This window comes from Oncorhynchus nerka, linkage group LG9b (genome assembly GCF_034236695.1).
Source record: "Oncorhynchus nerka isolate Pitt River linkage group LG9b, Oner_Uvic_2.0, whole genome shotgun sequence".
NCBI classification, from domain to species: Eukaryota; Metazoa; Chordata; class Actinopteri; order Salmoniformes; family Salmonidae; genus Oncorhynchus; species Oncorhynchus nerka.
The window spans coordinates 5,137,016-5,162,293 of NC_088424.1; the positions used below are offsets into that span (position 1 = coordinate 5,137,016).

Genomic DNA, 25,278 nt, shown 5'->3' on the forward strand with positions numbered 1-25,278 from the left:
AGTCTTATGGCTTGAGGGTATAAGTTGTTTAGAAGCCTCTTGGACCTAGACTTGGTGCTAGGTTGCCATGCGGCAGCAGACAGAACAGTCTATGACTAGGGTGGCTGGAGTCTGACCATTTTTAGGGCCTTCCTCTGACACCGCCTGGTATAGAGGTCCTGGATGGCAGGAAGCTTGGCCCCAGTGATGTACTGGGCCATACGCACTACCCTCTGTAGTGCCTTGTGGTCGGAGGCTGAGCAGTTGCCATACCAGGTGGTGATGCAACTAGTCACGATGCTCTTGATGGTGCAGCTGTAGAACCTTTTGAGGATCTAAGGAGCCATGCCAAATCTTTTCAGTCTCCTGAGGGGGAATAGGTTTTGTTGTGCCCTCTTTACGACTGTCTTGGTGTGCTTGGACCATGTTAGTTTGTTGGTGATGTGGACACCAAGGAACTTTAAGCTCTCAACCTGCTCCACTACAGCCCCATTGAGGAGAATGGGGGTGTGCTTGGTCCTCCTTTTCCTGTAGTCCGCAATAATCTCCTTAGTCTTGATCACGTTGAGGGAGAGGTTGTTGTCCTGGCACCACACGGCCAGGTCTCTGACCTCCTCCCAATATTCTGCTCGTCGTTGTTGGCCTACCACTGTTGTGTCCTCAGCAAACTTAATAATGGTGTTGGAGTCGTGCCTGGCCGTGCAGTCATGAGTGAACAGGGAGTACAGGAGGGGACTGAGCACTCACCCCTGAGGGGCCCCCGTGTTGAGGATCAGCGTGGCGGACGTGTTGTTACCTAGCCTTACCACCTGGGGGAGGCCTGTCAGGAAGTCCAGGATCCAGTTGCAGAGGGACGTGTTTATGGTTTTAATTAATAGCATTCTCACATGTGTTTCTTTTGTCCAGGTGTGAAAGGGCAGTGTGGTGTGTGATTGAGAGTGTGTCATCTGTGGATCTGTTTGGGTGGTACGCAAATTGGAGTGGGTCTAGGGTTTCTGGGATAACGGTGTTGATGTGAGCCATGACCAGTGTTTCAAAGCACTTAATGGCTACAGACCTGAGTGCTACTGGTCGGTAGTCATTTCGGCAGGTTACCTTAGTGTTCTTGGGCACAGAGACTATGGTGGTCTGTTTGAAACATGTTGGTATTACAGACTCAGACAGGGAGAGGTTGAAAATATCAGTGAAGACACTTGTCAGTTGGCCAGTGCATGCTTGGAGTACACGTCCTGGTAATCAGTCTGGCCCTGCGGCCTTGTGAATGTTGACCTGTTTAACCTATTTGGGATAGAAGGGACGCAAATGTCTCAACTGGCCAATTGCCAGGGAAAATGCAGAGCGCCAGATTCAAATAAAATACTATAACATATATAAATAAAAAAAATTGGAACAGTTAGTCCTCAGGGTTTTGCCTGCTACATAAGTTCTGTTATACTCACAGACATTATTCCAACTGTTTTATGAAACTTCAGAGTGTTTTCTATCCAAATCTATGAATAATATGCATATCTTATATTCTTGGCATGAGTAGCAGGAAGTTGAAATTGGGCACGCTATTTATCCAAAAGTGAAAATTCTGCCCCCTAGCCCCAAGAGGTCTTACTCACATCGTCTGCGGAGAGTGTGATCACACAGTCGTCCGGAACAGCTGTTGCTTTCATGCACGTTTCAGTGTTACTTGCCTCGAAGCGAGTATAGAAGTAACTTAGCTCGTGTGGTAGGCTTGTGTCACTGGGCAGCTCTCGGCTGTGCTTCCCTTTGTAGTCTGTAATAGTTTGGGTTAAGTCCTGCCATATCCGACGAACGTTGGAGCCGGTGTAGTATGATTCGATCTTAGTCCTGTAATGACACTTTGCCTGTTTGATGGTTTGTCGGAGGGCATAGCAGGATTTCTTATAAGCTTCCGGGTTAGAGTCCCGCTCCTTGAAAGCGGCAGCTTTACCCTTTAGCTTATTGCGGATGTTGCCTGTAATCCATGGCTTCTGGTTGTGGTATATACGTACAGTCACTGTGGGGACGACGTCATCGATGCACTTATTGATGAAGCCAGTGACTGATGTGGTGTACATTATTGCTCAATGCCATCGGAAGAATCCCAGAACATATTCCAGTCTGTGATAGAAGTCCTGTAGCTTAGCATCTGCTTCATCTGACCACTTTTTTATTGACCGAGTCACTAGTGCTTCCTGCTATAACTTTTGCTTGTAAGCAGGAATTAGGTGGATAGACTTCTGGTCAGATTTGCCAAATGGAGGGCGAGGGAGAGTGCTTTGTATGTGGAGTAAAGGTGGTCTGGAGTTTTTTCCCTCTGGTTGCACATTTAACATGCTGGTAGAAATTTGGTAAAAGGATTTCAGTTTTCCTGCATTAAAGTCCCCAGGCATTAGGAGTGCCACCTCTGAATGAGTTTCCTGTTTGCTTATGGTGGTATACAGCTCATTGAGTGCGGTCTTAGTTCCAGCATCATTCTGTGGTGGTATGTAGACAGCTACAAAAAATACAGATGAAAACTCTCTAGGTAGATAGAGTAGTCTACAGCTTATCATGAGATACTCTACTTCAGGAGAGCAAAACCTTGAGACTTCCTTAGATATCCTGCACTAGCTGTTGTTTACAAATATACCTAGAGCTCTATCCCTAGTCTTAGCAGAGGCCAATACAATGTATAACCCGCAAGCTGTATGTTATTCATGTCGTCGTTCAGCCAATACTCGGTGAAACATAAGATATTACAGTAATTATTGTCCTGTTGGTAGGAAATACGTGCTTTTAGTTTGTCCAATTTATTATCCAGCGATTGTACTACAGCCAATAGTACAGATGGCAAAGGCAGATTAGCCACTTGTCGGCAGATCACAAGACACCCTGATCTCTTCCCGCAATACCTCTTCCATCTTTTTATCCTACCAATGACAGGGATGAAGGCCAGTTCAGGTGTCTGGAGTAAATCCATCTCATCCTACACATTAAAGAGAAATTCTTCATCCAGTTGGAGGCGAGTAATCGCTGTTCTGATTTCCAGAAGCTATTTTCGGTCATTAGAGTCTGTAGCATCAACATTATGTTCCAAATAAGTTACAAAAAAGTCAAAAAAATTAACAAAATAGCATGGTTGGTTGAGAACCCATGAAATGACAGCCTGGATGCGTGTTGGGTCATTGTCCTGTTGAAAAACAAATAATGGTCCCACTGATTGCGGCAGGGTAGCCTAGTGGTTAAAGTGTTGGACTAGTAACCGGAAGGTTGCAAATTCAAACCCCCGATCTGACAAGGTACAAATCTGTCGTTCTGCCCCCGAACAGGCAGTTAACCCACTGTTCCTAGGCCGTCATTGAAAATAAGAATTTGTTCTTAACTGACTTGCCTGGTAAAATAAAATAAAAAATTGCAAGCCAGATTTTTAATTTTTGATTTATTTCACCTTTATTTAACCAGGTAGGCAAGTTGAGAACAAGTTCTCATTTACAATTGCGACCTGGCCAAGATAAAGCAAAGCAGTTCGACACATACAACGACACAGAGTTACACATGGAGTAAAACAAACATACAGTCAATAATACAGTATAAACAAGTCTATATACGATGTGAGCAAATAAGGTGAGATAAGGGAGGTAAAGGCAAAAAAAGGCCATGGTGGCAAAGTAAATGCAATATAGCAAGTAAAACACTAGAATGGTAGATTTGCAATGGAAGAATGTGCAAAGTAGAAATAAAAATAATGAGGTGCAAAGGAGAAAAATAAATAAATAAATAAAATACAGTAGGGAAAGAGGTAGTTGTTTGGGCTAAATTATAGGTGGGCTATGTACAGGTGCAGTAATCTGTGAGCTGCTCTGACAGTTGGTGCTTAAAGCTAGTGAGGGAGATAAGTGTTGCCAGTTTCAGAGATTTTTGTAGTTCATTCCAGTCATTGGCAGCAGAGAACTGGAAGGAGAGGCGGCCAAAGAAAGAATTGGTTTTGGGGGTGACTAGAGAGATATACCTGCTGGAGCGTGTGCTACAGGTGGGAGATGCTATGGTGACCAGCGAGCTGAGATAAGGGGGACTTTACCTAGCAGGGTCTTGTAGATGACATGGAGCCAGTGGGTTTGGCGACGAGTATGAAGCGAGGGCCAGCCAACGAGAGCGTACAGGTCGCAATGGTGGGTAGTATATGGGGCTTTGGTGACAAAACGGATTGCACTGTGATAGACTGCATCCAATTTGTTGAGTAGGGTATTGGAGGCTATTTTGTAAATGACATCGCCAAAGTCGAGGATTGGTAGGATGGTCAGTTTTACAAGGGTATGTTTGGCAGCATGAGTGAAGGATGCTTTGTTGCGAAATAGGAAGCCAATTCTAGATTTAACTTTGGATTGGAGATGTTTGATATGGGTCTGGAAGGAGAGTTTACAGTCTAACAAGACACCTAAGTATTTGTAGTTGTCCACGTATTCTAAATCAGAGCCGCCCAGAGTAGTGATGTTGGACAGGCGGGCAGGTGCAGGTAGCGATCGGTTGAAGAGCATGCATTTAGTTTTACTTGTATTTAAGAGCAATTGGAGGCCACAGAAGGAGAGTTGTATGGCATTGAAGCTTGCCTGGAGGGTTGTTAACACAGTGTCCAAAGAAGGGCCAGAAGTATACAGAATGGTGTCGTCTGCATAGAGGTGGATCAGAGACTCACCAGCAGCAAGAGCGACCTCATTGATGTATACAGAGAAGAGAGTCGGTCCAAGAATTGAACCCTGTGGCACCCCCATAGAGACTGCCAGAGGTCCGGACAGCAGACCCTCCAATTTTACACTCTGATGGGATGGCGTATCGCTGCAGAATGCTGTGGTAGCCATGCTGGTTAAGTGTGCCTTGAATTTTTTTTAAATCGCAGACATTGTCACCAGCAAAGCAACCCCACATAATCACACCTCCTCCTCCATGCTTCACGGTGGGAACCACACATGTGAATATCATCCGTTCACCTACTCTGCGTCTCACAAAGACATGGTGGTTGGAACCAAAAATCTAAAATGTTTATTAATGAGACCAAAGGAAAGCTTTTCACCAGTCTAATGTACATTGCTCATGTTTCTTAGCCCAAGTAATTCTCTTCTTCTGATTGGTGTCCTTTAGTAGTGGTTTCTTTGCAGCAATTTGACCATGAAGGCCTGATTCACGCCGTCTCCTCTGAACAGTTGATGTTGATATGTGTCTGTTACTGGAGCTCTGTGAAGCATTTATTTGGGCTGCAATGTCTGAGGCTGGTAACTCTAATGAACTTATCCTCTGCAGCAGAGGTACCTCTGTGTCTTCCTTTCCTGTGGTGGTCCTCATGAGAGCCAGTTTCATCATAGCGCTTGATGGTTTTTTGTGACTGCACTTGAAGAAACTTTAAAAGTTCTTGAAATGTTTCATATTGACTGACTTTCATGTCTTAAAGTAATGGACTGTCCTTTCTCTTTGCTTATTTGATCTGGTCTTGGACTTGGTCTTTTACCAAATAGGGCTATCTTCTGTATACCACCCCTAGCTTGTCACAACACAACTAATTGGCTCAAATGCATTAAGGAAAGAAATTTCACAAATTAACTTTTAACACGACACACATGTTAATTGAAATGCATTCTTGGTGACTACCTCATGAGCTGGTTGAGAGAATGCAAAGAGTGTGCAAAGTTGTCATCAAGGTAAAGGGTGGCTACTTTGAAGAATCTAAAATCTAAAATTATATTTTTTGGTTTCTACATGATTCCATATGTAATTTCATAGTTTTGATGTATTCTCTATGTATTATACAATGTAGAAAATAGTCAAAATAAAGAAAAACCCTTGAATGAGTAGGTGTGTCCAAACTTTTGACTGGTAATGTACTTACTATAGCCCGCAAAAACGCTACAGTAAACACTACAGTAAACTCTAGTTTACAAAACCACTACAGTAAATACTGTACTTCAGAAGTCATTATAGTATATACTAGTCTTTTTTTACTACAGTATTTATACTTAAGTAAACTGTAAATACTACAGTATACTACAATAAATGCTACAGGAAAGTCCACAAAAACACTACAGTGAATAATATAATTAATATACACTATAGTATTATTTTATGTGTGTGGGCTACAACCTGATCAACGTCCTCTTGCCCAACACTTTCCACATCTTCCAGGTGAAACGGCTTTGCCTGCAGGGAAACCAGATATCTTAACTCACTCAGGGTGTCTTCTCACACTTAGAGAAACTAGATGAGCTGAATCTTCGCAGCAACTTGATCACAAACTTGAGCTCTGGAACCTTTCCCTCTAGCTTCGAAGAGCTCGATCTCAAAGGCAACAGGCTGGTGCAGCGTTTGCCAGACTCATTTGGCCGTCTAACAAGTCTCACCCACGTGTTCCTGTCCATGAACCAGCTCACTGACCTTCCAGAGAATGTCTCCGGAACCTGACGGCCCTGCAGAACCTGGACCTCTCGGAGAACCAGCTCACATCGCTGCCCAGAACCATCTTCCAAGATCTCACCAAGATGAAAATCGTTCACCTGCAGAATAACAACCAGGCCTTCCTGGCGAGGCTGTACCTCTCAGAGAACAAACTCCAGACCCTTCCTCAGGGCTTCTTTGACGCATTCTTCCACGTGACTGTGATGAGAATTCGAAGGAAAGACTGGAGCTGCAATTGCCACATGCTGGATCTGTATGACTATGTGGAGGGGCAAGGTCACTTGATGGAGGACCGAGGTAACGTGTATTGTACGAACCCTGGGCCTTTGAGAGGACAGGGTCTGGTCTCAGTAGAGAGGGACCAGCTGGTGTGTCCAAGTAATTTCTACTCTAGGACCAATGCCACCACCTTCTAAGGCTTGAAGGACGGAGAGGTCAAACCCTAGCGAGTGTACTGTCCAGGTCATCAACGACAACATGGCGGTGTCAGAGGTGTAACTGTGTTGTATCTGTAAAAATGGATGAGCAGCTGCTCTTGATCATTGTCATGAAGCCACACCTGTCCAACTAACATTAAAAGTTCAGAATTAAATGGTGTAGGCTATGTACAAATCATGACACTCAAATTGAAAACAATTAAACGAAATAATGAGCCTAATTGAGGTGTCGAATACAGCTCACATTCCAGTGTTCGAACTTGTAAACAAGGCTGCATGGGATTTCTCTTATTGCGGCTTCATGCAGCCAATGGCAACGTAAGCTCTAGGTATATGCCAGGTGCCGCTTATGGATTCGACAGCTCTAACGCAGTTACACCTCTGACACCGCCAAAACAACCACTATGAGGATGTCGGCTTCAAGCGGATCTGATTGAATATAGAGCCCGAACTGTGTGAAATGGAGTTCCTCAGCGCCTGGACGGAAGCTTTGCAAGAACTCTATGCGGAGTTCAGACTTTGTTTATGCACACGTACATCATAGAGTTTTGTCATACGCACAATATTGTATTTGCCAATATACTGTACCTGAGACAATATACTGTACCTGAGACAATATACTGTACCTGAGACAATATACTGTACCTAATATACTGTACCTGAGACAATATACTGTACCCGAGACAATATACTGTACCTGAGACAATATACTGTACCTGAGACAATATACTGTACATGAGACAATATACTGTACCTGAGACAATATACTGTACCTGAGACAATATACTGTACCTAATATACTGTACCTGAGACAATATACTGTACCTGAGACAATATACTGTACCTGAGACAATATACTGTACCTGAGACAAAAGTGAATTCCCCATGAATGTCATTTAATTTTGAGGTACTGACTGTATTTCCCGCTCATTCTGAGAGATAAGAGAGATGGATGAACTGTTTCTTGTGAGGTTCAAAGTTCATCCCTAGAGTTCTAGAGACCATGACATGAGTCCAGTACCATAACAGATATACATATGCTGCAATGTATACCGTTGCCAGCAGACTACTCTAGTTCTCCATTGACTTCACTGGCCATTTTGTGATTATTCACCTTTTTTTGGTACCGCCTCCTTCTGTAGATTCTCCAACATCAACACACTAGTTCAGAAGTAGTCTTTAACTCTGAGATGCAACAGAAAATTCACTTGCTGCTTTCAGCCACCCCAGCAATAAACCTAGTCGTTGTTGGGTAGCTGATTAGTCCGTTTGTGCATGGCCAATTAAACGTTATCAATCCTGTGAAGCACAATCCAAATAAAGCAGTACACTTCTCTCTCAATTTTAAAGTAATCAATGAGTGAGTTGACAAATTTCATATGGATTTTTGTCACATAATCCCAACTGGTTGGTAGACATTTCAGTATGACCTATGCTTTTTTGAAAAATACACCTTTTTGAGCCCTTGAGTGCTAATAGTGTAAAACGATGGTAATATACCCTGTCAATTAAGGATAAGCAGTTATACATTTGGAACAAAATATAAATAACTCCGGGATTAGATCAATTAATGGAAGGTAATTTTCCTGATCTATAATCAATGTTTTTTTTATTTTTTATTAAAATGTTTTAAATCAATGTAAACATAAGATAGACCCAGCAAAAGAACAAACATGTCAGAGTGAAAATGGAGAAGACCAAATTGTGTGGAGCACAAATCCAACAAACACAAGCATTGGCGCAGGTGCTTACAAAGAATCCCCCATGGAGATAGAACATCAGTTTATGGGAGCCTCTCTTTTATTCTGGGGTTTAAAAGTTGATAGAGACAAACAAGTTGTCCACGGAGACTTGTCTTCACACCTCACTGCCCCTGCACACAGAAAAGGATGATAGGACAGGGGAGAGAAAGGAAAGAGACGAGGAAGAAGAAGGGGTGGGGCACACGGATGGCAACACCTTGAATAAAGCTCTCTAACCCCACACTTTATAAGGGTCAGGGGTCATCGGGTTGATTGGGTCCTTGGTCTGAGCTGAATGACATCACAATTCAAATGACAAAGTGATGGCCTCCAAAGCTGGCAGGGTTGGCATGAAAATGAGTAATCCTCACTTGACCAACAAAACTAAGGGAGTAAACATGAATTGAAGTGGGGAAAGACACTGAGTATACTAAACATTAGGAACACCATCCTAATATTAAGTCCCCCCCCCCACAATTTTGTTGACTGAACACAAAGCTAGATTTGAATTGAAACTTGTCTCGTCAGTCAGCTACTCATAAAGTTTGCTCCTGCTATTTTCAGATGGGGAAACAAATTAAACCAACAAAAGATGTGCCATTTGACCATTTTTATTTACACTTACATTGACAATTATTTATATCTTTCATGCTTTATCTCCTCTTGAATATACCTGGGGAAATACAAACGCTTCATAAATCAATCAGACTCTAAATTGTGTTCATTACACACATACAACACAAGCTGGCTAACGACCCAATCACCAGCTGTAATGACTGAAGTCCTGGGGAGAGGTCAAGCAGCCAGACCAGGACTTCTCTGTCACCGTCCAATTATTCATGAAGTTCTAACACTCACTAGAAAAGCAGGGGAATCGGAATTTGTGATATTCCAAATTTACAGGAGCAGGGAGTTAGAGGCTGTGCTGCTGTCCTGCGAGGCTGGTTGGAAAGCACCTTTTAACCCCACAGCCAGGATCTCTCTGGCTCTCCCCAGTCCCCCACTTATATGCCAGTTAGTGCTGGGCACCATACTTCACACAGCACTTCTTCAGCTGGGAGGGTGGGGATTGTATGGAATGGAAGTGGGATCTTGAGGTCGGGGCATTATCTTAAAGGACACACAATGTCCAGACGACACAATGCGCTGGGAGGTTTCCCACAGAGTTTAGGACAGCCGAGGAGAGGGGAGTGGCTGTGAGGGCAGACCAGGCTTCCGAGGACAAAGGGGAGAGGTCATCTGAGATCTACAGCCTGAGGAGGAGAGGAGAGAGAGGATATGGGTTTGGCTGTCATTTGTGGTCAAGAGGATTTCAGCCGATACAAAACTGGGGCAGTTATAGTCTATAGGTATTGCTTTTGTTATGAGTGTAATTTTCAAAGGTCCAAGTCATGACATCATAGAGATGAAACTTAATTTATTCAACTAGGACATGCATCCATTCACTCTTGTAAAAGACAATAGGCCTAGAATACAGTTCACTTTTTTTTTGTAAGGCAGGCAGTTTTTAAAAATCCAAAATGTGTACCCTCGTTATCTCACTCACAAAGTCAGTTGTAGACAGATTCTGTAAATGTCAGATCGAGAGCCAGCACTGTGCATTGATTGACATTATGCCATAGGTGGCTATAGACCAGTGTCCCTTCTTCACATTCATGCACCATGATGCAGTGAGCCATATCCCCTAAACAAACGGGACATTATACCCTCCATGCTAGTAAACGAGTGTCAATATTCATCCAGACCACCAAGGGAGGGGCCAATGAGTGTCACTGACCAACTTAGGAACAGCTGACCTGGTGTCAAGTGGATGAGGAGAGCAGGCCCAAATGGTAATCTCTCATCTCATTGCTGCACTGCTCTTCGTCTAGTCTCCTCTACGAGAGGATAACAAGAGAATTTAAGCTTCTTAACGTCAAATTAAAATGATTGGGGAAGAATACATCTGCAGCCCTGGACAGAGGGACCTGAGGGACCTGCTCTTATAACGGAGATCCTGGTTTTGTTTGAGACACTTGGGGCCCTCCAGATGGAGTGCTGTTAATATGCACACCACCCATGCTTCGTTGTCTCTCAATGGAGTCCCTATTTCAATGCAGTTTTGTTTTCAATTATAGTTTGTAGATAGCCAAGTCAATGGAGATTCTAATGAAGAGTTGTGGAGAAAGCCATCCTTTTTAACACCAAAACGCAGTGTTGTAATACTCGACACCCGTCTTGGTGTCGAGCCGGTCTCGAGGCCACATATTGAGTGTCTTGCACTGGAGTGTATTCATGGATTCTAAGGGAAGCCAGACTTCCCCAAAAACTGACCAAAAAATGTATGTATATATTTTTTAAATAATGTATCATTTGTCTATCTGTGTTTCATAATTTTCCTTCAGTTCGTAAGAGGCTGAATGTATCTCACAGGAGAAAGCATCCGAGCGAGCGAAACAGCACCCCTCTGTCTCTCTACGTGTAGGCGTAGAGATGCTGTCTAGTCCAAACGAGTATAACATTGTTGCCGCCCGTAGCATTGAAGGCAAGGGAAGCCAGCGAGCATCTGGCCTCCCAGGACAAAAAAAAGTATTACAAATTTTCCAATCAGCGTTGAGCTCAACTGGTTCACCTAAAAAAAAGTGATAAGGGAAGCCAGCTTGGATTTGGCGTCACTCCTATCAAATCATTGATAGAAAAACTTGAATTGAATTGTAAATATTTTCTTAACTCTATTTGAACTGCATTGTTTGTTTTGGGCTTGTAAGTAAGCATTTCACGGTAAGGTCCACACCGGTGACAAATACAATTTGATTTGATTTGACTTAATTCTACGTACTGGCCAATGATTCTAACGGCAATTTTGAACCAACCATCAATTCATACATTGTTGTGCTCCTGGCCTGAGAAGATGGAAGTAGCTAGATATATGTAGCTAGATGTAGAAGGCTAATGTCAACTAGCTAACATTGCCCATAAATGGAAGTTAGGTTAGCGAGTAAGCATTTTAGCCAGGTAGCCTAGGACAACAAAAAATAAAAGTGTGTACTGTATGACAGTGATGCCTGTTTCGTCAACATGAAAGAGAGGAGGATGGTATTGACGTTTCTCTACAAGTAGGGTGAGTCAACATGTTTTTCTACTTGCATGAACATGCACACACACACAGACACAAACAGAAATCAGAACCACAGACAGCCACATCATATTTCGCTTACATTGACTGGACTAAATAGATTTTGGTATCTTTCAGTTGTCACTGTATTAGACTAAGCAGAGGGGATTTGATGATGCAAGTTAAAATGGTTGCGGAATGGTGGAGGCAGCTCCTGTTTTCTTTGAGACCTGCGGTAACACTCTGTGGTTCAAAATCAATAGGTGTTTAGTGTTCCGAAAATGTCTGAAATATTAACTTGCTTGACAATGCTGTAGGTTTCTATTACTATACACGCAATATGCTTTGTGGATTTCACTGTGTAGGGGTTGCTATCTGGTTTTGTGATTTGTTGAATTTATTCTGCCACTGTGTCTTCTTGTTGTCTCAGCCTTTAGGCCTACAGTGCATTCAGAAAGTATTCAGACCCCTTCACTTTTTTTCACATTTTATTAAGTTACAGCCTTATTCTAAAATTGATTAAAAAATATATGTAATTCATTCCTCAATCTACACACAATACCCCATAATGATAGAGCGAAAATGGGTTTTTACACATTTTTGCAAATGTATTAAAAATATAAAACAGATACCTTCTTTACATAACTATTCAGACCCTTTGCTATGAGGCTGGAAATTGAGCTCAGGTCCATCCTGTTTCCATTGATCATCCTTGAGATGTTTCTACAACATGATTGGAGTCCACCTGTGGTAAATTAAATTGATTGGACATGATGTGGAAAGGTACACACCTGTCTATATAAGGCCCCACAGTTGACGGTGGATGTCAGAGCAAAAACCAAGCCATGAGGTTGAAGGAATTGTCTGTAGAGCTCAGAGACAGGATTGTAGGAAGGCACAGATCTGATGAAGGGTACCAAAAAATGACTGCACCATTGAAGGTCCCCAAGAACACAGTGGCCTCCAACATTCTTAAATGGAAGAAGTTTGGAACCACCAAGACTCTTCCTAGAGCTGGCCGCCCGGCTAAACTGAGCAATCGGGGGAGAAGGGCTGAGGTCAGGGAGGTGACCAAGAACCCGATGGCCACTCTGACAGAGCTCCCGAGTTCCTCTGTGGAGATAGGAGAACCTTCCAGAAGGACAACCATCTCTGCAGCACATGGAAGCCACTCCTCAGTAAAAGGCACGTTTGGAGTTTGCCAAAAGGCACCTAAAGATTCTCAGACCATGAGAAACAAGATTCTCTGGTCTGATGAATTCAAGATTGAACTTTTGGGCCTGAATGCCAAGTGTCACGTCTGGAGTGAACCTGCCACCATCCCTACGGTGAAGCATGGTGGTGGTAGCATCGTGCTGTGGGATGTTTTTCAGCGGCAGGCACTGGGAGACTAGTCAGGGTCGAGGGAAAGATGAACAGAGCAAAGTACAGAGAGACCCTTGATGAAAACCTGCTCCAGAGCGCTCAGGACCTCAGACTGGGGCGAAGGTTCACCTTCTAACAGGACAACAACCCTAAGCACACAGCCAAGACAACGCAGGAGTGGCCTCCGGACAAGTCTCTGAATGTCCTTGAGTGGCCGATCTAGAGCCCAGACTTGAACCCGATCAAACATCTCTGGAAAAACCTGAAAATAGCTGTGCAGCGATGCATCCCTCTAACCTGACAGAGCTTGAGAGGCTCTGCAGAGAAGAATGGGAGAAACTCCCCAAATACAGGCATGCCAAACTTGTAGCATCATACCCATGAAGACTCGAGGCTGTAATCACTGCCAAAGGTGCTTCAACAAAGTACTGAGTAAAGGGTCTGAATACTTATGTAAATGTGATATTTCCATTTTTGATTTGTCATTATGGGGTACTGTGTGTAGATTGACGAGGGGGGAAAAAAACAATTTCATCGATTTTAGAATAAGGCTGTAACATTACAAAATGTGGAAAAAGTCAAGGGGTCTGAATACTTTCCGAATGCAATGTACTGTATATATATCACGGTCGCAAGGCATTTGAATGAACAGGTTATAGAGCAAACAATGCAATTATCACCACACATAGGTTGTAATATGGCTCAGCTTCTACAGTGATTTTATCCACGACTGGTGTCTCGGTCTTGAATTGGTCTCGGGAGAGTGAGGACTCGTCATTTCTTCTTGAGACCAGCAGAGACCAGCAGAGTAAAAAAAAGAATAATTATCAGCTTTAATTCAGTCAGCTCATATAACTGCCAGGCCAGATATATCCACTCCTTTCTTGAAACATGAATATCTTAACAGTCTTTATACCTATTATAGACATGTTAGCTAGCAACAACTTGAACGACTTACCCAGTTAACATATCTCTTGCATTCGCAAATTCACTATGGCTATCTACTCCAATTTCAGAGCACTCTCGTCTGAGTGTGCCAGATCGCAGAACAACTGATTAATTTATGAACGCGTAACACCCACTGAATATGACAGGTGTCAGTAAACGTAGGCAAAAAAAAAGTAATAGTTAGTCAAGAATGCTCTAGATAACATGTAAACAGCCTAACCAGTTTTGCTACGGCAAGTAAAATGGTAAGAGTGAGGTGTTCTCTCATTTGTGTCTGGAAGTAGCTAGCTAGCAAACTAGCCAACTTTAGCCAGTTAGTGTGGGTGCTTGGCTTGGACAAGCATGCATTTGCAGGCAAGCTGTAGAAGGATGAGGAGGTTACAATTCCTCATTGTCTATCAGTGAATTTTTGACGGCAACTAACTGAAAAGGTTTGAGAGGGTTTATATAATGTTCCTTCGTTAGATTTGAGTTCAACCGTCGACCTCGCCAAGGCTTTCGACTCTGTCAATCACCATATTCTTATCGGCAGACTCAATAGCCTCGGTTTCTCGGATGACTGCCTTGCCTGGTTCACCAATTACTTTGCAGACAGAGTTCAGTGTGTCAAATCGGAGGGCATGCTGTCCGGTCCTCTGGCAGTCTCTATGGGGGTGCCACAGGGTTCAATTCTCGGGCCGACTCTTTTCTCTGTATATATCAATGATGTTGCTCTTGCTGCGGGCGATTCCCTGATCCACCTCTACGCAGACGACACCATTCTATATACTTTCGGCCCGTCATTGGACACTGTGCTATCTAACCTCCAAACGAGCTTCAATGCCATACAGCACTCCTTCCGTGGCCTCCAACTGCTCTTAAACGCTAGTAAAACCAAATGCATGCTTTTCAACCGATCGCTGCCTGCACCCGCATGCCCGACTAGCATCACCACCCTGGATGGTTCCGACCTTGAATATGTGGACATCTATAAGTACCTAGGTGTCTGGCTAGACTGCAAACTCTCCTTCCAGACTCACATCAAACATCTCCAATCGAAAATCAAATCAAGAGTCGGCTTTCTATTCCGCAACAAAGCCTCCTTCACTCACGCCGCCAAGCTTACCCTAGTAAAACTGACTATCCTACCGATCCTCGATTTCGGCGATGTCATCTACAAAATGGCTTCCAACACTCTACTCAGCAAACTGGATGCAGTCTATCATAGTGCCATCCGTTTTGTCACCAAAGCACCTTATACCACCCACCACTGCGACTTGTATGCTCTAGTCGGCTGGCCCTCGCTACATATTCGTCGCCAGACCCACTGGCTCCAGGTCATCTACAAGTCCATGCTAGGTAAAGCTCCGCCTTATCTCAGTTCACTGGTCACGATGGCAACACTCATCCGTAGCACACGCTCCAGCAGGTGTATCTCACTGATCATCCCTAAAGCCAACACCTCATTTGGCCGCCTTTCGTTCCAGTACTCTGCTGCCTGTGACTGGAACGAACTGCAAAAATCGCTGAAGTTGGAGAGTTTTATCTCCCTCACCAACTTCAAACATCAGCTATCCGAGCAGCTAACCGATCGCTGCAGCTGTACATAGTCTATTGGTAAATAGCCCACCCATTTTCACCTACCTCATTCCCATACTGTTTTTATACTGTTTTTTTTATTTATTTATTTACTTTTCTGCTCTTTTGCACACCAATATCTCTACCTGTACATGACCATCTGATCATTTATCACCCCAGTGTTAATCTGCAAAATTGTATTATTCGCCTACCTCCTCATGCCTTTTGCACACATTGTATATAGACTGCCCATTTTTTTTTTCTACTGTGTTATTGACTTGTTAATTGTTTACTCCATGTGTAACTCTGTGTTGTCTGTTCACGCTGCTATGCTTTATCTTGGCCAGGTCGCAGTTGCAAATGAGAACTTGTTCTCAACTAGCCTACCTGGTTAAATAAAGGTGAAAAAAATAATAATAATAAAATAAAAAAAAATTGTTGTTAGATCAATTGGACTGTAATGTTCACACATCTAAGAGGACTCCTTTGGTATTTACAGATTTGCAGAAATCCATTCAGGTGTATTTCGTAGCTTTAGCCAATGTGTTCCAATGATCTAAAGTTGAGCTGTTTCAACAGCCTGTAAACACACAGTCCAGTTCAAAGTGTTTGTATAAAGGCCAACTGTAGCTCTGATAGGCTATTTGCGCACCGGTCTGTGTAGAATCTGGACCAGGACAAGATATGTTTTATTCTGTTTTATTTACTGCAGTCTAATAATTGTCCAAATGCAAGACCGTTTTCCCTCTATATTGCTATAGAATTTCCACAAATGCCTCAGTTGTAAAGTAGACGCAGGGAGTTAGGAAGCAGGTGTAGATGGTGAGTTTATTAATAACGAACATGGAGAGTTACAAAAACTAGAGAAGCGTCTGGACATAAAACTAATCCAATACTGCCTGAGAAGTGATGCTAGGGAGTGCTAGATAAAGGGGAAGTAATCAGGGTAGTGACGAAGTCCAGGCGCAGGTGTGCGTAATGAGGGTTGCCAGGTGTGCGTCATGAAAGGTTGCCATGACTGGTGGTTAGTAAACTGGCGACGTCGAGTGCTGGAGTGGGAGTAGGTGTGACAGCACCCCAATGCGTGGCTCCAGTCACGGGACCTTGCTCAGGGATGGCTCCAAGGGCAAGGAGTGGGCCGGTCCGGACGGCGAAGGTGGAAATCTTGGTTGATGTTGGGATCTAGAATGTCGTCCACCAGAACCCAACGCCGCTCCTCTGGGCCGTACCCCTCCCAGTCCACTAGGTACTGAAGCCGACCCCCACGACATTGGGATTCCAGGAGGGATCTGAAGGCATAGGCAGGGCTTCCCTCAATGTCCAGGGGAGGCGGAGGGGTGCAACAGGCCTGCAATATTTTAGGTCAGGCATCCGCAAGTCCGTGTGAACCTCTCCACCAACCCCCAAACACACACACACACACACACACACACACACACACACACACACACATAAACATCCCTAAAATCCCCATAAAACTTTAGCAAGCCCTCTCAATGATCACCCCCAGATGCCTCACACATGGTTCTTCAGTTTCTAATCCCATCCACCCAATCAGCTCAAAAGGTCAAGGCTGTAACTGAACCAACCCCCAGTTATGGGGCCATCTCACTTTAAAGGGACACCTGCAGTGAAAGTTCATCTTTATGGTGCTGGTCATAACCCCATGTGGGCAGAGAGCCAAGTGTGGCAGGAACAGAAGGGGGTAACAAGACCTGCAGACACCAAAGTCAACAGCTTTGAAGATCTGGTAGCAGGTGATGTAGTACAGTAGTCATGTCCTTGATTTAAATATCTGACATCAGTAGTCTTATATATGGTGAAAAATGCAATCAATGCGATATAAGGTTGTCATGTTGCTACTTGGCTCAATCCAAAAGCCATGTCTAAAAGCTAAGTAACAGGACCTTCCAAATTTGAGTAGTAGTGCTGATCTAAGATCAGTTTTGACTTTTAGATAATGATGAATAAGATAATATAGCCAAGGGGGACATGATCTTAGATCAGCACTCATAGTCTGAGAGACTTTATGCTTGCATACAGTGGCAAGAAAAAGTATGTGAACCCTTTGGAATTACCTGGATTTCTGCATAAATTGGTCATCAATTTGATCTGATTTTCATCTAAGTCACAACAATAGACAAACATAGTATGTTTAAAGTAATAATGCACAAATTATTGTATTTTTCTTGTCTATATTGAATACATAATTTAAACATTCACAGTGTAGGTTGGAAAAAGTATGTGAACCCCCTAGGCTAATGACTTCTCCAAAAGCTAATTGTCGTCAGGAGTCAGCTAACCCGGAGTCCAATCAATGAGATGAGATTGGAGATGTTGGTTACAGCTGCCTTGCCTATAAAAACACTCACAAAATGTGAGTTTCCTATTCACAAGAAGCATTGCCTGATGTGCACCATGCCTTGAACAAAATAGATCTCAGAAAACCTAAGATTAAGAATTGTTGACTTGCATAAAACTGGAAAAGGTTACAAAAGCATCTCTAAAAGCCTTGATGTTCATCAGTCCACAGTAAGACAAATTGTCTATGAATGGAGAAAGTTCAGCACTGTTGCTACTCTCCCTAGGAGTGGCCGTCCTGCAAAGATGACTGCAAGAGCACAGCGCAGAATGCTCATTGAGGTTAAGAAGAATCCTAGAGTGTCAGCTAAAGACTTACAGGAATCTCTGGAGCATGCTAACATCTCTGTTGTCGAGTCTACGATACGTAAAACACTAAATAAGAATGGTATTCATGCGAGGACTCCATGGAAGAAGCCACTGCTGTCCCCCCCAAAATTGCTGCACATCTGAAGTTTGAAAAAGTGCACCTGGATGTTCCACAGCGCTATTGGAAAAATATTCTGTGGACAGATGAAACTACAGTTGAGTTGTTTGGAAGGAACACACAATGTGTGGAGAAAAATGGGACAGCACACCAACATAAAAAAAACATCAAAAACATCAAAACAAGATTTCAACTAATCTGATTGGAATTTAAAAAAAAAAAAAAACGTATCATCAGATCTAATTTAAAAGGTTGGGTGAAAAAGAGACGAAATGCCCTTACATTGATTACTTTTTGAAAATTTAATCAGTTTTCCACATTGAGTCAACGTCACCGCATCGATTTCTTGGGTTGAAATTACAAGGAAACAACATTGATTCGACCAGTTTTTACCCAGTGGGAAGAGAATAGGATGAGTGATAAGGGGCCATTCTCTAGTTCACACATATCTGAATTCATTCACTACTGATGTCAAGTGCATAATCTATGCGCTTGTTTAGCATAGCCATCGGCTGTGAACTATTTGCTCACAGAGTTCACCCTTGGAAAACATTGTTACTGCCCCCAAGAACAATACAGGCCAATTCAACATAGAGGCGTTCACAGTGGATGTTTCCGGTACATGTCAGGAAGATTTCCCATAGCAGGGTTCCTCTCACCGTGTCACTGTCTTTGTGACCAATGGCTCATCAATCAATGATCACACTGAGGGGCCAGCTTGAGCTAACTTAATGCTTGTCATCCTTCCTTTGAGGCGGTAGGGGTGAAAAAAATGGGCATCAAACCGAGGGGGCGTAAGGGAAGGCCTAGAATAGAAGAAAAAAGGGGGCAGGAAGGAGGAGAAATTAGAAGAATGAGAGGGGCGAGTGTCTTAGCTAACACTGGTAAACAGTGTCGATACAGAGAGACCATCAGCTGTTGTTGAATACAAGGCCGGCCTCCACCCAACACCACTCTAAATGCATCCGTTATACTTCAGGTGGCCCGTGGAACGGGTTTTTAGAGAGGAGCAGGCGATAGGCTAGATGAAACTCAAACTTTTAGGAGCTTCAGTAGCGGACCTCTTGTCTCTGAAGAGAGTAGCCTAGCCTTAACGGGGCCTTACAGGAGCTTTAGGAGATACTCAACAATGAGCCTCCAGTCTCAGCATTGGTGAAAGTGACAGCATGGTCCTCCCTCCTGCGGACCATTAAATCTCCTTCTGGATAAACAAGAGCAGGGCCCTCTATGAAGAGTGAGAGAGCTACAAAGAGAGGGGCCATTGAGCCACTGGGGGCCCGCCTTTGTTTTTGTATTGTGGGGCCCTTTCTCAATGGTCCGGTCCTGATAAGGGAGGCTCAATTTCGCTTTTAGGGCTCATACACATTGCCAGGGTGGTGGGTTTGGGAAAAACAGAGACAACTTAATTGACAGCATTGTGTGCGAGAGTGGGTTTCGACTGACAAACTAAATGGGAAGAGAGAGGAAATTTGCTGTGTTTCCATGTTGAAAATATGCTGATTTAGAAAGTTGTTTGATAATCAAAAAAGGGTGGTCTACGGCAATAGGTGGGATGGCTGAAAGTAGCTGAGGGGTGGGATTAAAAATTTCATGATTGGTAATAGTTATTACTGAAAACACTATAGATAATAATGTATACCGGAGATGTCTGAGTACTATCTATCCAAATGTAATGTGTATATATAAAAAACAATATATTTGTTATGTAAATCCTGTGTATAAAAGTACCATGTATGTAAAATGTGTGTAAAATATATATGTAACAAAAAAAGCTGTAAAAACAAAAACATCACAAAGTTACTTTTGTCCTCAGAAGAGGTGTATGGGCAATTAAACATTTAAAAGTGGTTTGATAATGAAAATAACTTGTATGATAGGACGTAGTTATGTAACTTGCCTGGTCTAGGGGTTATATTCTAAAAGTGTGAAAAAGATGCCCAATTGCACTGTATCACTTCAAACACTATGCACTGGTGTCTGCGCCCATGGAGGTAAAATGCAGAATTAGAGGTTAGATCAATTATTCTCTCATTTTATGCCAGCTTTACCTTCTTCCTGTTTTTAAAAGGGTGTCCTATAGTGAAACTGTTTTTTAAATTAATATTTTGAATCGGTCTGCATGCTCTATTGAAGCTGTCCAGTCCTTGCTGGTCCCAAATCTGTTTGTGCTGTCTTGCCAAATCCTATGGTCATTGTCATGCCACAAACGGCTATTCCAGTCCTGTGAGGCAGAGTGACAGGCACCTGTGACCCCTGGTCAAGCTCTTCTCATGGCCCACTGTGGGAGCACTCAACCCTGGACACACACTAGGCTAGTCACTCCATTAGCTGGCTGACAGACCGCTAAATGGACAGCAGCGCTATTCCCCAGCCTGTCACTAAGCGAAAGCCGTCAAGATCCTATGCCCAAACATGCACTTCCTGTGTGTAAATCAAACAGGGGTTTAGGCCACATTGAATACTTTAGCTACAAGTCTGATTTGCACCATCCAGTTACTTTCAAAATGTATTGTGATTTTGTGGAGGAGTATCCCTTTAAGCTTAATGGCAAGCTTGACTCACAGTCACAAGTGTCAATAATGATTTGAGCAGGAACATTGTGTGATACCTTGGGGAGCAAAACCTTCATACCTCTACTTATTTTATATAGTGTGGTATTTATATAGTATAAACCCTTGGTTTATAAGCGCGGAAATCGACTCTGCCGCACGAGCATGCTATTGCGGAGGTCGATAGCGCCCCGGATCTCGGGCTCGAGACCTGCTCCCTGCTGTTTCATTGCAATATATTCTTATCACTCATTCCAATTTAAAAGCATACCTAGTGTTTTAACAAAAAAATGCTAAAGAATGAAGAGCACATAATTTAACACCCAAACCTCATGAATTTAAAGTAGTACACAGTAGATTGGCGCTACTTTCGCATTCGTATATCCCCTCACTCGGATGTTAGATCTGTGCCCACTGGTAACCTCTACCTGGAGAAACAGCACGCATGGAGGGTGTCACTAACAAGCTAAGAGCATTTTGTCTGGCCATCTCCACTCTCTCCCACCCTTAATCCCTCTCTCCCCATGTTCAGCCCCTTTCCTGTGTGTCCGCATTTCCTCGCCGGCAGGCAGCCCTGCGCGTGTCAAACGGGCTTCCCGCCCCTATAACCTGGTCATCTGTCTGTTGGCTGAACGTCGTTCTCCCGATCTCTCGGGTTCCTTACCTCATCTGGGAGCTATTTATTCCCAGCCGGGGGGCAAAACAGATGAGGCTAAATAGGATTCAGATGGGAAGATAACACTTTGGTGGTGGAGAAAGGCAGCGTTATTGGGCAAAATATCAGAATTGGGCTGCTTGTGTAAATGTAAAGTTAAACCACTAGAACATGTCCATGGGTTTGGTGTAGCCTGTATTGCTTGAATCTTAAATCAGAGTTAGAATTCCTGCATGCTCCTTCGTCGATCAATGATAGCTCAGAGGTGATGTTGGATGGGAAGGTAGATGTTCAGATATGGAAGTACTTGAGGAGTTTGCTTGACAGTAGTTGGGAGCTTTCCTGTGCTCGATGCATAGCTCGAGATCCGAATGTCATTATGTGGTTTAAATAAGCCTTGATAGGGTCATCAATCACAGCACATCACTAGGGCAAGGATAGACAATTATTTTTTTAATGTAAGTAAGATATGACCAGTTGGAGGTGTTAAACATTTCAATTTCGTTTAAAGAATCTATTGATTTTCCATTTAGCATCACAACAATAACACATATTCATGACATCACTGACATACAAATAGAAAATAATAATAATGGAACGGTGAACTGTATCCTCCATCAAAGAATAACAACATGTGCGTAAACATCACTTTTGAGTCTTGCTTTGAACAGCCTATACGAAAATATTTTTAAAAAGTCATATCTGACGGAATACTTCCCGTAAAAAAAAAATGCGTCATCGTGCGTAAAAGTCCTTAATGCACGCATTGACCCTACCATGGTCTCCACACGGAGTCTGCGGTGACGGGAGGCGCAACAAGTGACACAGGCACCGCAAGTGCTGGATTGCCATGTATCGCGTTTGGCGCACTCGTATGCGTAAGAGCCACGCTTGGAATCAGAATAGCGAATTGTCCATCTGTCGCCGCCGGCACAATCTGAAGTCCACTGTATAATTTAGCCATTTCTGATGTGAGGTTGATAGGCGAGCCACTTTTGCAAGGCATTATTCCATTTAACTGAGGAGATGCACTTGGGATTTGCGCAATGGCTTGGGCAAGCAATGGATGCGGAGGGTAGGTGGGGATCTGGCATTGAGTTGAGAAGTTTACGGTGTTTATCTGTGACACACAGCCGGCTAAGTGGCTGAGAAGCCGAGACCTGATCTCCGTGTTCACCCCTCCACACGTGGACATAAAACGGGTGACTTCACTCATGCATTCGCTGAATCCCGCTCTGTACTTGCCAAAGACTGATGGATCCCTGTTTATAGCTGCTGTAAAGTCAAAAACATATATTTGAGGATATATTGTTCAGAAAATCATTACAATCGAATTATATAATACTAAGTAGGTATATCAATAGCTTTGGTAAACTTGGGTAAATATACGACCGTGGGAACTGCGGTGCGTGCCAAATGGGCACATACATATTATATTTATGCAAGTCTGGAATGACTAATCAATTAGAGATAAAAAAACAACAACCTACCAGTCATTTGGAGACGCTGCATATTCCTAAGGTGCTTCACAGTCATCTCAAGGATGTCCGCCTTCTCGAGCTTCGAATGTCTCGAGCTCTAAATAGACATCAAGAACAAAATGACACATGATTAATAATCTATTTGAGTTTCTTTCCAGTCCATAACGATATAAGCATATGTCGTTGACATAAATGTCTACATGGAATATGGTAATTGCCATATAAAAAAAAAACGTACATCTTTTTTTAGTGCATCCAAGATGAGGGTCTTTAGCTGACCAAGGCTGTCATTGATTCGCGCACGTCTTCTCTTCTCCATAATTGGCTTTGAGGACTTAAAACACAAAACATGTTAATAATGAAAAACAAAACAATTGACATATAAAAAAGCAATAGTTTTCTTTTGGTGTATTTTTGTACCTTTCTGTGCTCTGAGGCAGTCCTTGGTTTATCCGGAGTTCCACTGACCCTCGACGGAGTGGCTGCGACAGAGGATGGGGATGTTTTCTCCAAAATATCAGCTGGCATCTTCAAGTTTTAATATCCCACAATCGTCCAGCCAATTTAAGCAAATCCTTTTTAATGTCCCACTATTGTTAAATAAAGTCCAGCCTATTGAGTAATATTCAAACACCGGTTATGCACTTTTTCTGACCAACGCAGTTCGTTCTAGGCGTTTATTATAATGTGGCTATAGCTGAGGTAAAGTCCTATCAGTGCGGTGTTGATAACAAGTCAACACTGTTACTTTCACCCCGGGTCGTATTTATAGAGGAGGCTGCACGCGAACGGCTCGTGTGAAATGTCCCAAAGTTTTATTTCCACTGCAACTTTCTACCAATGAGCGCGCGGGACACGTTGCCAGGGATGAGGTTGGCTCGTGTAAGGAGGCCTTGCATTGGCTATCTGGTGTCTTGTGTGTGAGACGGTGGTCCACAGCACACTACTACACTGACCTACCAAGCAAAAAGGCAATAACTGCTCATTTGGTCGTAAATTAGTAAATGTAATTTTTGCTACATGAAATGCATGCTTAATCATGTGGACAAGTATCCTGCCTCTATTGTATTGTGTTCTGGATAACCTTTGGGTTATGCTAGCAGTAATTGCATAAAGTTACTGTGAAACGAAGGTAAATAAAATAATTTCATGCTATGAGCAGTTACTGCCTTTTTGCTTGGTAGGGCAGTACAGATGTAGGATCTTAATTTGAGCCAGTGTGCTACAGCAGGAAAAGGATCCTGCAGCAACAGGAAATGTGAATTATTATGTGGATTATATTTAATGGAATTTTTTTTCGGTAGGGTTTGTTACATTTTTCTTTATAGCAAATCAAGTCTGACATTTTAGAGTGGAAATTGCAAACTTCAGAAAACTTTTACAAATGAAAATACACTAAGTTTGCATTTCCTGCTCTGCAGGATAATTCTCAGCAACAAAAACGTGATCAGATTAAGATCCTACATCTGTATATATGATCAACAAATACAACAGGTTACATTTTATAAAATGTGTTGCTGAAATATGAAGGTTTTAGTTATTAGTAGCAGTCAATTAAGGTTAAATAAATATCTGTATTGGACTTGTCTCCAATTTAAGCCCATGTTAATTGATCCAAAAGTGAGTAGTTCATAATGAAATAGAAACAGTTTGTTTTAATGTTCAAAATACTCTGTTTATTTTAGTATGTTAAACATTAAATAGCATATTTAAAGTACACTAAATAAATACGTTTTTTTTTAGGTCATCGTGTCTGTAAAGACAATATTCTGTAAACTACCATCACATGTATGTGACTGACAACTGATGTTGTACTCAATGACCTTCACATCTCGGTCTTAGCATGCAGATGACATGAACTGTCACCATAGAGGAGAAGATTACCAGGTTGCTCTCACTCTTACCTTCTTGACAGACTTCAGGCGCCCTAAACGTCTCCTTTCTAAAGCTCCTAATACCTTTCAGCTCAAATGACCCCGAGGCTAGGTCAGGGTCTGTATGGGCCCGTATCGCGGAAGAAACTTGTCATCTGTATCCTCAAATTCTTTCTTAACAATATGAACATAAATAAAGCACCAAAGACTGACCTAAAAAAAAAACACAGAAGAAATTGTGGACACGAAAATGAGCCAGAGACATCATCATGGATTTTCTATTCATGTCCAATGTTTTACACCAGTGTGTAAAATTACCACGGTTGTACTTTTTTCACGAAACAGGATTCGACGCTGAAAAGAGGATTCTGACAGGGGCCTTTCTCTGTGAGTAT

The 25,278-nt window shown here is 42.8% G+C and overlaps 1 protein-coding gene and 1 pseudogene across 1 annotated transcript; one reads left to right on the top strand and one right to left on the bottom strand.

Annotated features, from left to right (window-relative positions):
- Positions 1 to 6,063: 6,063 nt before the first annotated feature.
- On the top strand, positions 6,064 to 6,891 carry LOC135565791 (leucine-rich repeat-containing protein 15-like; annotated as a pseudogene).
- A 15,073-nt stretch (positions 6,892 to 21,964) lies between these two features.
- On the bottom strand, positions 21,965 to 23,730 carry LOC115114883 (transcription factor HES-1-B-like). The gene is made up of 4 exons (XM_029643372.2): positions 23,430 to 23,730; positions 23,248 to 23,343; positions 23,019 to 23,106; positions 21,965 to 22,803 (listed from the first exon to the last, which is right to left on the bottom strand). Exons 1-4 carry the CDS (start codon positions 23,535 to 23,537, stop codon positions 22,301 to 22,303), a joined length of 795 nt encoding a protein of 264 aa, XP_029499232.1. The 5' UTR covers positions 23,538 to 23,730; the 3' UTR covers positions 21,965 to 22,300.
- Positions 23,731 to 25,278: the final 1,548 nt, after the last annotated feature.

Excerpts from the sequence above, each read along its gene's own strand:
- LOC115114883 (XM_029643372.2), bottom strand. The coding sequence starts at position 23,537 with ATGCCAGCTGATATTTTGGAGAAAACATCCCCATCCTCTGTCGCAGCC. Across the intron at positions 23,344-23,429 it reads CTGCCTCAGAGCACAGAAAG|TCCTCAAAGCCAATTATGGA; the intron begins GTACAAAAATAC and ends TTGTGTTTTAAG. Across the intron at positions 22,804-23,018 it reads GCAGCGTCTCCAAATGACTG|CAGCTATAAACAGGGATCCA; the intron begins GTAGGTTGTTGT and ends TTGACTTTACAG.